Source organism: Amborella trichopoda, chromosome 1, assembly GCF_054954075.1.
Source record: "Amborella trichopoda isolate Santa Cruz 75 chromosome 1, AtrichopodaSantaCruz75HAP2 v2.0, whole genome shotgun sequence".
NCBI classification, from domain to species: Eukaryota; Viridiplantae; Streptophyta; class Magnoliopsida; order Amborellales; family Amborellaceae; genus Amborella; species Amborella trichopoda.
This window is the reverse complement of record NC_142336.1, coordinates 6800509-6812200: the sequence shown is the minus strand read 5'-3', so window position 1 is coordinate 6812200 and position 11692 is coordinate 6800509. Positions and strand designations below refer to the sequence as shown.

Here is an 11692-nt window from a genome sequence, read left to right as displayed (position 1 = left end):
GTTCCTTACCAACATTGCTTGTCCATTGATTCAACGCCATCAGATTCTCTTCTCTTCCTCCAAAATGGAAGAAAGCTTCAGTTTCAGGCCCTAAAAGAATCATTCTCCCACTAAAATGAACATATTAATTTCAAAATTACACCCTATACACATAAAAACAGTCTCAAAATACAAAATTTTAAAAATAATTTATCTTCAATATTCATAATTTGACAAGATAAACCTTCACATTAAAATCTCATACAAAAGTACCAAATTATACATATCTTCTAATTTCACTTTTAAAAGTTAACCAAAAAACTTCTCGAATCTTCCGAAGAACCGAATCGCTTCCCTCCTCTGTCCATGATGAAGAGCACTCCTAAGTGAATCTGACAACATTTGCATTGAATAACTCTAAGCATCTCCCTCATTGAGGATGAAAAGAAAAGAGGGAAAAGAAATCATGCAAACAAATAAAACTTAGCATTTCCAGCAATTGACATTACAATATCAACTCACTGTACATGAGATTGGCAAATGATAAGAAAGTAGCAAGATACTGAATCAGTCTACGATTCAATTCGAACAGTTAGCTCAATCTGATGGTCGTCTTCTTATTATTACTTGTAGAAAAGCAGAAATATAAATCAGAACAACTAAAAAATAAGCTATCCAACATCCCCGTGAACTAAGACTACAATATCACCTAACTGTACATTAAATTTCCGAATAATGACACTCGACGGGAAACCCAATCTTCTAGATAGCCAGTTCAAGTGACTACCTCAATCCACAAAGCTTCTTCACATCTGATATTTTCTACTTCTTTAGCTTGATGATAAGCTCAAAGCACCCATACCTCTTGTAACTAACCCAACTTCTGGTCTCTCTTGTATAAGAAAGTACACTACAATCCAATGGACTACAAAAAAAAAAAGAACATAGTCCACTGGGATCAACACCATCCAATGAAATGATGGACGCTTGATTTGAGAGACTATAGGACCCACCACTGGGGCTACTATCTCATTCTAATGGGTCCCACTCTCTCTCCATCACCGTCCATCACTTCATTTGACCCTGGTGATCCTAATGGATTAAGGTTTCCATACGCCATAGGATTGTTCCATACCCCCCTTTGTACTAAGACCCAGAAGTCCCAGAGGACTCTCCCCTACCGTTTGCGGTACTAATGAGAGCTTCCTTTCCATGCTCCTCTCCACTAATAGATCTCCCCAACCTCCTCAACCAAATTTCATAGTCCACAGGATACGGCGTACCACAAAGACTATCCACATAATCCGCAAAGGCCTTGAGCACCGGTGACACTTCTCCAAGTTTTTGCTGAATCAACCTCTTGGACCAAGCTTTCTCTCTCCACTTTAAGGCCTCCTCAACCGAACCCAATTTGGGAAAAACACCGCCACAACAAAAATATATCAGATAAATCAGGCTCTCGGCATCAGAAGCCGGACAAAGCTTCCCCTCCTGAAGGGCAAAGGTGGAACCAAATAAGAGATTCAATGAAGGGCCAGGACTTTCTCTCTCTTCCAAAACTGCTCGCCCCCACCCCAAGAGCACATAATATGGGTTCTTTGTGCTAACACGAATCACATTTTCCGGGCATATATCTCCATGTCTTATGCCCACAAATGTAGTAGCATGGAGAACAGATAAGCAATTATGGCAACATTTTAGCGCATCATCCTGTCCGAACTGCCCAAAACTTAAAAGGGCAGGCAGGGGTTGGCCTATAGGGGAGGTCACAAGCACTGGGGTTCCACACAAAGGGTGCTCACATCGGCTGCCCGAGCACCGACCAGGGTGCATAATCTTGCCAGAACCCACAAGTTCAGGCAAATACTTACTCGAAAGCCCCTTTTGTTTCATAATTGAGAGGATCTTAGTTTGCCTTTGCACTCTATACCAAGAGGTCATGTCCTCCCAAGAAGGCTCCAACTGTGAAGGGTGAGAACCCACATACAATAACACTGATTTTCGTGGCTCCTCGAGAGAGGTGGAAACATAAACTGGGTGATCACCAGTCACTAGAATTTCAGTAATTTGGAAACCCTTTTGCCAATTGGATTCCTCAAGCCAAAGGATGGAACCGACTTCTAGGTTTGTTGTTCCCTCTGGTTCTCTGGAGCCATCTTCATCGACTTCGACTATTTCAGGGGAGTAGCTCCTTAGGTGAGGCCTGAAAGACCCATTTCCATTAACCTTAGAGCTTCCGAATTCCCTTTCGGACCTCCGTTTTTGTAGCCTAAAACTGTGCTCGGCTGCCAAATCTTCAATGGACTTTTTGGGTTTTCCTATACATTGAAACATGCAGTGAAAAGTGGCCAGTAGGACTTGGAGAGCCCCAATGTCCCCCCAATTGGCATTTCCAAGCTTGTTCCATATTCGATCAACTGGGGAAACTTTAACGTCTGAGTGCTTTTTAAGCCAGTCAGCAGCACAGTCGTAGACCCTATTCACATCAACCTCCAAATTACTCAAGTCGCCTTCAACTCTAACCACTCCACCATGCTGAGAATCAACTAGGAGCACATATACACAGCTAGATTTGTTTGAGAAGTTGGATTTTCCAAGACTTCTCGACAAAAGTACTCGAATCGCAAAGAAGATAGCTTCACCGATGACAGGTAGAGAGGGCCGTCGAGTGCTCTCCATAGAGAGGTTCCCCACATCTGGTCTCAATAAAACCAATTCAAGAATTTGATCCCATCTCGAATGAGATACTCGACCACTCTTTAGCAACAGGGCAGTGGCACAAAGCCCATTTAACTTCCATCTAGAGATTGCTTTCTCTGCAGGATAGAATTTTGAACTTGATGAGTGAAGGCAAGCAACAGTTAATGGCATTGGTTTGTCAAGACCCCAAAAAGTTTCCCATAAGCCCTTTGCTCCTGCATGGAGGAAGTCTTCAATGGCAAGATATGCAGTGGCCTCTGCTGCATCTGAGGCTGAAGCATAGATGGCACTAGGCATGCGTATAAGTTGCTGAAATGGGACCCCCTCCAAGGCATAATCGAACTTTTGGAGCTCAGTTAAATTGAAAGGGACTTCAAAGGCGGGTTTTTTACTAGTGGCATTTTCTGATAGTGAGTGGAACCAGTCTTGAAGCTTTGATGTTAGAATTTCACTGTCCACAAATTTCCTCGAAAAGTCTTTGAGACCAGAGGCCAGAGAGGGTTGGGACTTGCCTCCTGGCGAAGAACTAGATTTGTTAGCTCCAGATCCAAAAGATAATCTGTCGGGGGAATCACCTAAAAGAAAACCAAGAAAAACTTATGACTAAGAATATATACAAGAATGTCTAAAATTTCCTCAATTTCTGCACTTAAGACAACTCTGCCAAAGGGAAATGGAATACATATATATATATATGGTTCTGCAATTAAGGATTGTCTCAGCAAACAGTGTTTTAAGTAAATGAGTTTCTTTAAACTGATGAAGCATTTCATTTTAGGAGTAAAAGCTTGTAAGACAAAGACATGCACAACAATGACGGGATGCAATATGCAATACAGCCATTTACTAGTACATTTTATCAACCCACGCAGAGTATCATCCGATGAGCACTTTATGGACGTGATAAAATCTCATGCTAAAAGTATCTAAATCAAAAAAATCTCATGCTAAAAGTATCTAAATCAAAACAACAGAAAATGTTAATCAACGGAGGAACTTTTACTTTCTTTTGGTCATTTTTGCGCCTAGAAATACCAAATATCTTCTAGTTCTTCTAGAATGTGATTAGATACATCTCAAAGACATTAATGACTAAGGTGAAGTTAACACAAGCATCTTCCAATACATTCTTATAAATCATATCCTTTCTTGCAATGTTCCACGAACCAAATTAAAATCCCATAGATTCCTAATACAGATTGACAGAAATCCACATTAGAATTGTCTAAAATCAGTCAAAAAAGAATTAACAAGAATGAAAAGGTTTACTTGCTCAGAGATTCACGAATTATATTCACGCCATAGCTTTAGGTCATTTCAACTGATCAGATTTTATCCTCTCATAGTAGTTGTTTACATTCGTTAATATCATTTTCAATATAAATGGGCCTTAACTTTTGTTAACCATCAGTAATACATACACAGCTGCTAAATAAAAAGAAAAAGTTGAAATTGACTTCTTCTTCTTCTTCTTCTTCTTCTTTTCTTTTCCTTCTTTTTTTTTTTTTTGCCTCTTTTTCAGTTATGTAGGACAGACTTCTTTTATGTAAAATTAGTGGCTTGCTGCTAAGATTAGTGGTTTCCACATAAGAAGCAATGGTGCAGCCAATGACAACATGAAGAAGAATATGAAGACGAAGCAGGAAAAGAAAGTACAAATTTCCATATTAGCTCAGCTTGGCCCTACGCTTCCTAAAAGATGAAGATAATTCCCCAAATTGCATCAAACATCACAAGTTCAATTCAATGACGCTCTTTGGAGGTTACCTTAATTCAATCACTTCTTCGCATGACCTCACAAAGTAGTAGGAGCAAAGCTTCAAACTTGAACCACATTATTTAAGGATATTGTATTTTTTAGTAGTTATTTAAGCATATTTATTGATGTCAAATTAACAATCATCACCAAAGTTTTCAATTTAAAGATATTTTGTTATAAAAAATAAAACAGATTTATTATAAGAAAATATAACCATACATTATTCTTTTTTTGGGTAATTAAACAATATTCTGTTAATATAAACTAATGCCTGTCCTCTATGAAGCATAAACTTGGAACCCTTTACAGGACATTTAGAACAATTACTCTTCTATTAAATAAAAAACATAATTACAACCATCTAGCAAAATATATACAACATAGTTACACCCTGTTTACTTTGCTAGACGAAGTAGGACAGACCGTTAGGACTTCCAAGATGTCGCCCATCCAAGTATTTTTCTTTCAAAAGGCAATTAGTCCAATTTTTATCACCCAATCATAAGCAAAAAAATCTCTTTGCAAAATAATCAAGTAACACATTAGAAACAGCTTCTCATAAACTTGAGATTAGAAGGAATTATGGGACTGTCCCGCTATTTTCTAGTCAATGATATCCCATAAAGATAAATTTGAAACTTACATAATAAAATGTGCATAAATGTAAAGATTTATTTCAAATGAATTAGTGAGAAACCACATACAACATTAAAGTATTTATCACATGCTAAGTCCCACAAGCTCATGCTACTTCCTATGTTACATGGACACGTGTTTCTAGGGTTTTTTTTTGTCAACACACTAAGGATGTGACGCCCATATTAGAAATCCATAAACTTCTTAACAGTTCTTCTTGAATCCCATTATTAAACTACTTAATATCACAGAAAAACCTCCCTCATTCTTTCTTTAAATGGTGTAAGGGCATATCGGGTTTGAAAGGCCAATCTTGACATTAACATTTCCGACGCTCGTATCCATGTCAGACATTGACACACATATTTGCATTTATGTAACACAGCCACTCTTATGCAGTTCCGTGTCTCTAATGATTTTTTTCTAAGCTCAAAGCTCCCTTTTCCTTTTTCTTACTAATTCTTCTACAGCTTCAATGAAGCAAGCCCGATTCACAGTTTTGAATCCACAAGAAACACAGGAACCAAAAAAAAACCAGCTTTCAAGTTTAGACTCCCTGATCCATCCAATATTCCTTCAAAGTTGAGTAATTGGAGTCCACTAAATTCTAAAATCATTCAAACTCTAAGTTTTGGCTCCATGAGAGCAGCAGAACCACAAAAAAACACCCTTTCTCTCTCATTTTCAAGCAACAGAAACCCTACGTATCTGAGTACCACTCAACATCATACCCAAACCCTAATTTCACTCCTAGACATCATTCTTTTATAAATCTTCCAGACATCATATGTAAAAAAATTTCTTAAACAATAATTCAACAGAAAGAAACAGAAAATGTAAAAAAATTCACATAATTATTATACCAAGAAGAATCAAAACTCTGCAAGTTTTTTCAGCTCAAAATACACACTGCAAATTGCACTTAAAAAGCACGAAACAAACGAAAAGATAAAGATAAAATATAAAAATAAAAAGCAAAAATAAAAAATAAAATTAAAAGCTCTGCATCTAACCTTCCATTTAGATCAATCTTCGCCTAAAAAGACATTTAGCGGAGAGAATTCGATGCTTTCTTCCGAAAGATTGAGGGCATCGACCGAAATATTGAGCGTTTGCGCCGAAACTTTGAGGAATTCGGCCGAAACTCAGAAGGAAAAAGCGGCAGCAACTCCCAGGCGAAAATGAAACCCAAACATTCTCCCATGTCCCCTATTTATAGAAACTACAAATGACTTAATATACCCCTGAGAATCTTTAAAATGAATGGAAACGTATCCCTAGCTTTTTATAAAGTGCGTCACGTCAAGTGAGTTGACTAGGTGGGAATTTGCTCCTTTACTCTGGTTTTGGGGTTCGTTTGCATGGACGGCTAGGATTGAATCTTGGGGCAGGCCGGATCATCCGGATAGTTCGAGGAAAATCTGTATTTGTATTAAAGAAAAATTGAAATTCCATAAATTAGCCAAATATCTTTTTCTTTTAATTTTTTGGCTTTTTATTTTTATTTTTGGTTTATTACTTTTTTATAAGAAGAGAGGTTCATTATGGAATATGATAGTGACCAAAATTTTCTTTTTTTTAATGGAAAAATTTTATGTAGGGTGCGGTTTTTATAACCGTAAATAATCCAATTAAAGCGTGCCTCCAAAATTTATCATAACGAGCAATTTTGGTGCAAAAAAATTTTAGGATTATCTAAAAATCTATTTTTATATTTATTTATAAAATCTTAAATTTCAAAAATAATTAAAATCAAGTAGATGTATAAATATATGAAAATCTTGAAAATAGATGGTCTAGATAATGTGTTGCAAGATGTACTATTTTTTGGGACTCAAAATCTTTTTTTTCTTTTTTTCATACTCATATATATCGATGTCAAGATGATCAATTAGAAGGTTTTTCAACATTAAAACAACCTTTTTCGATGGATTTTTTAGGTGCATCTATAATTCTACATTTTAAGGTTGCAACCTCATATAAACTTTTTCCTTTTATATAAGGTGACAATCTTTTTTTTGTTCAATATAGAAAAATTATGGATGCAGAAAAGAAAAAACAAAGGATTTTAAGTTATGAGATTAATGCATCTTATACTATAATATCTAAAGCGTCTATTTTCAAGATTTTTAAGTGTTTATAGATTTGTTTGATTTATATCATTTGAAGTTTTAAATTTTATAATTAAAAATAATAATATATTTTCACCAGAGGGATTTCTGGCACATGTACCGCATTTTTCAATATGGTTTGGAAGTGCATGTTGTCACCTTATGCCTACGACACCCTTTTTAATTGCCCAGAAATATTTATAGATGTCGGTTGAAAAAATATTCTATTTATAGGATTTTCATCGGACTCTATGTTTTCCGCGAATATAAGCGACCTTTTCACTTCTTCTTTTTTTATCTTCTCAAAATTTTAACTTGTTTAAATTGACGACTAAATCCATACTTGTACATCTAAATACATATCTTGAGTTTTTTAAGTTTACACAAATTTATGAGTTATTTGTGAAATATAAATCCATGAACTATTATTCAAAGGAAAAAGTTTATATAGAGCCGAGGTGCTAAACAATCAAATTAGAGCATACCTCAAAAATTTCACTAGAAGAGGTTGTTTTGATGCTCAAATATCTTCAAATTGAACATCTCGATATCAAGATGCATGGAAATGAGAAAAATAATAGATTTCAAGTTTTGAAAATAATGCATCTTTTTTTTTTTTTTGAGAAATAAAAATAATGCATCTTGTAATGCATTTTTGGACTGTCCTATTTTTTAGGCTTTAAATTTTATAATTAAGGATAAAAATATATTTTAAGGCTATCACAAATATTTCCAGTAGTAAAACAACATTTCTCGATACTATTTGAAGGTACGTTTTATTTTGATTGTTTAGAGCCTCGACTCTATACAAACCACACCTTTATTTAAAAGGATTGTACATAATGATAATATTTACCTTTGATACAAAGAGGTCAAAATTACTTTAAAAGTATGATGTGAAGTCTTTCTTATAGCTTGGGTATGTCATAAAGTTTGAAAAATTTTATTTTAAAATTTAAGCTTGGTAATTGAAATAAGTGCAGTCTCTAATTTCACTTTCAATAGTCAAAATTCATCGTCACCAAGTTATACTAAAAATAAATGTTCTCATTGTTTTTTTATTTAAACTTTCGCGCTACTTGCAATTCTTGTTTTTTAGTGAAATTTCTTTCAAGTGTAAGGACATGTTGGTCATTTCATTTGAAAACTCTAATAGTAACATTAATTATGAATGATTGTCTAAATTAAATATCACAATAATCAGGCAATAAATTTCAAGTAACTCATTAAATATTGGGAAAGTATAGAATGAGACTATTTACTTTTGATATAAGGTCGTCACAATAATCATGACCATTGAATGTGAAATTAGGTGGCTACACTTATTTCATTGATCAAGCTCAAATTTCAAAAAAAATTTCTCGAACTTTATGACACATCCAAAGTATCAAACTTCATGTGACCACCTTGTATCAAAGGTACATAGTCTCATTGTATATAACCCTTTAAATATTTCTATTAATATATTATTATGAAAAGTTCCCCTTTGCATTGAATAGTTTTATGAGTCAAGAGAGGTCGTGGTGGTAGCACCGCTTGAGTATCAACTAGCCGTCTAGGTTTCTATTTACAAATTACTAACTATTTCTAAAATCTGGGCCTATATTCCTCACAGATCAACAAAAAAAAATTCCCCACTGATCAAAAAAAAAAGAAGAATAGAGTTTTATAAGTTCACCCTAACTATTTTTAAGATCCTTGAATTTGGTGTACCAAGATTAGTGTAGCTGAAGAGCTAAAGCTAACAACCCAAAAAAATGATACAAGTTGAAATATTCTTAAACCTCAACATTATTCCTGTTTTTTTTTATTTTTGACCGATAGCAAAGTACCATTATTCTAGTTTTTATCAAATTTATAATTGCGGTTGTTGAGATGATAGACTTGTGAAGTTTGTAATCAAAATCCAAATCCAAATCCAAATCGCATTTATAGAAATAATGTGAGGGGCCATGGGTGCTCTCTAGTGAGAGACAAGTGCAACCAACACGCAGTCTAGAGAGAGAGAGAATGTCAAGATTGTTGAAATATTTTAGAGAGAGAGAGAGAGAGAGAGAGAGAGAGAGAGGATAAGGCAGTCATGGTCATGACATAGCCCATCTTTTACTTATGAATTATAGTGGACTGAATACACTAGTATTTATGGTTCATGTAAGCCAACATTAGAAGTAAAGACAGTTCTCTCGTGCATTAGGACCAACATTTCCATCCATTGACTAGCACACATTTATGTCTCTCTCTCTCTCTCTAAAGAACAAAAGTAGGCTAAAAAGAAAAAGAAGAGTAAAAAAGTTGTTAGATTCCCACTACCTACTAAAAAGAAGTGACTTTATTCTCTGGTTGGATTGCACATCAATGGTATGAACTTCATTGGATTCCATCACATCCATCTCTCTGTTTCTCTTTCTCTCTTGGGTGTCATTTTTGGATTCGTGTGCAAGCTCTTTTATGATTGCCGAAAGGATCGGTAGACTCTGATTTAATGTGTCGTGCCAAGGTAGTAATCTCTTTACCATGTCACTCTTTCATTGGGATGTCTTTCTCATTTAATGGTGGAAGAGATTAGGATGGATGAAAATGAATAGTATTTTCACCCATAGGCTTTATATCGTTTGATTTTTTTTCGTATGGCATGGATTAAAGACCGCCATGTGTCGGTCCGTCACGGATATAGCATATTCGTGATGGGATTTTTTTTACGTAAATTTGATGTAAAATATATACGAGGACTGCCACGACCTCCGTAAATCCATGACGGTTTTTCGGCAAGACCGTCACGGACATAATATGTCCATGATGGGAGCAAAACACAATAGCAACATTTATTTTTAATACAAAGATATCACAATCACTCTTATCCATCATATTTCAAATCAGATATTTGTGAGTGTGTCATTGACTAGACTCAAAGTTCAGTAAAAAAAGTTCTCAAACTTAGTGTGATGCCCAATCCATTCAATTTGACATTTAACGGCTTGTAGAAATCGCGATATCGAAAGATTAATGATCTCACAATATACAAACCCATAATTCATCATTGTATATATGTTGTGTGTATCATATCCTTGAAAAATAAGGATGTATGGGCGAGATAGGACTCCGTAAAATCGGGTCATGAAAGCTTCCAAAAATAAATGCAGGATGGCCCATCTATTTTCAGGTAGGGAGTACGATCTCGAAACAATATTTGCCCCTAAATCAATGCATAAAACTCATGTAGGCAAATTTATCCTTAGGATACAACATTGTCGAAGTATTATGTCACACATTCAATGCCCACTTAAATGCACCATAGTTGCTTGATTTTAGAGAGAGTGCATAGATGGAGAAAAAAGAAAGTGTAAAAGGGTTATTGTAGATGAGAAAATTAGACCCTTATTTATAGAGTGAGAAGTGGCTCTTCAAGTTATAAAGTGGTCAATAATTTTGTGATGGCTAATAACTCTATATAAGAGTCATGATTGTCCAAACACCCAACTGTTAATAACCATCACACATGGTCAACCAACTTTGTATCCAACGGCTAAAATTACCCGTTGACACACGTGTGTGCCACCCTATGTGACTCTAAAAATTGCAGGCCTTAAATTTCCCATCACATCCTTAGCATGCTTTGAAAGATTCTATAGAAAATAATTCCATGTAGATATATCACTTTCTATATTCTCCAATATGGAACTAAAAACCTACTTCTCTCTATACAAAATATACTTTAGAAATGCTGGTTTGAAAGCATTACTTTGAAATAGAACCTATAGTGTTTTTCAAAACAAAAGTGCAAACATATTAAACCATGGACTGATGTTGTTTAAAAGAAGAAAAAAAGTATCTTTTTGCTTGATAGAGAGGATAAAGCAGATGAACCTAAAATTCAAAAATAAATAGGACAGCTTACCCTGAAAGAGAGAGCTCAAGACAAACCATAGAGGGTTAATGAAATTGAGCTCTTAATTGATCAAAAATAAAAGAACTACTGTTCTTATCTAATTTTAATAGATATTTATTTCTAGCCATCCAAATATTTCCTTATTTTCAGATGCATTTTTTCCTACCCAATCCAAATACCCGAGACTTCAAACTCAAAATATAATATAGTGGCCCTTATCTCTTTCCGCCTGAAAAATTATCATCATCATCAAAACCTTTTCCCAATTATCAATAGCATTACTTTTTGGATCTTCAAATTTCATGATCAAGAGCAAAAATAGATTTTCAAGCACTCAAGTTTCCGGTTTTATGGCTGCATTTTCTAACAAAATTTTAAGGTGCAACTTTACTTCTTAACATACAGCTAGGCCATAAGGCTAACCCCACCCATATATTAATCAGACACAAGTTCCATATTCATTTAATATAAGAATATTGATTTAACACAATAAATAAGAATTACCAAATCCACATCATATTCAGTGATTATAACAAACAACGGCTAATCAAAAGACACCTATTCTTCCTTCCCCACCTTTTTTTTTCTGCCCCTTTGAATGTTATTCTTCCTCCCCACTCT

General features: G+C 34.9%; 1 protein-coding gene across 2 annotated transcripts; it reads right to left on the bottom strand.

Moving 5' to 3' along the window:
- Positions 1–446: 446 nt before the first annotated feature.
- LOC18426184 (uncharacterized) lies at positions 447–6284 on the bottom strand. Of its 2 annotated transcripts, none has more exons than XM_006832842.4 (2): positions 6088–6284; positions 447–3254 (listed from the first exon to the last, which is right to left on the bottom strand). In XM_006832842.4, exons 1-2 carry the CDS (start codon positions 6092–6094, stop codon positions 1126–1128), a joined length of 2136 nt encoding a protein of 711 aa, XP_006832905.1. In that variant the 5' UTR covers positions 6095–6284; the 3' UTR covers positions 447–1125. The 2 variants fall into 2 exon arrangements, with proteins under 2 accessions (XP_006832905.1, XP_011620415.1); XM_011622113.3 differs by having other exon boundaries at positions 447–3194; positions 6088–6268.
- Positions 6285–11692: the final 5408 nt, after the last annotated feature.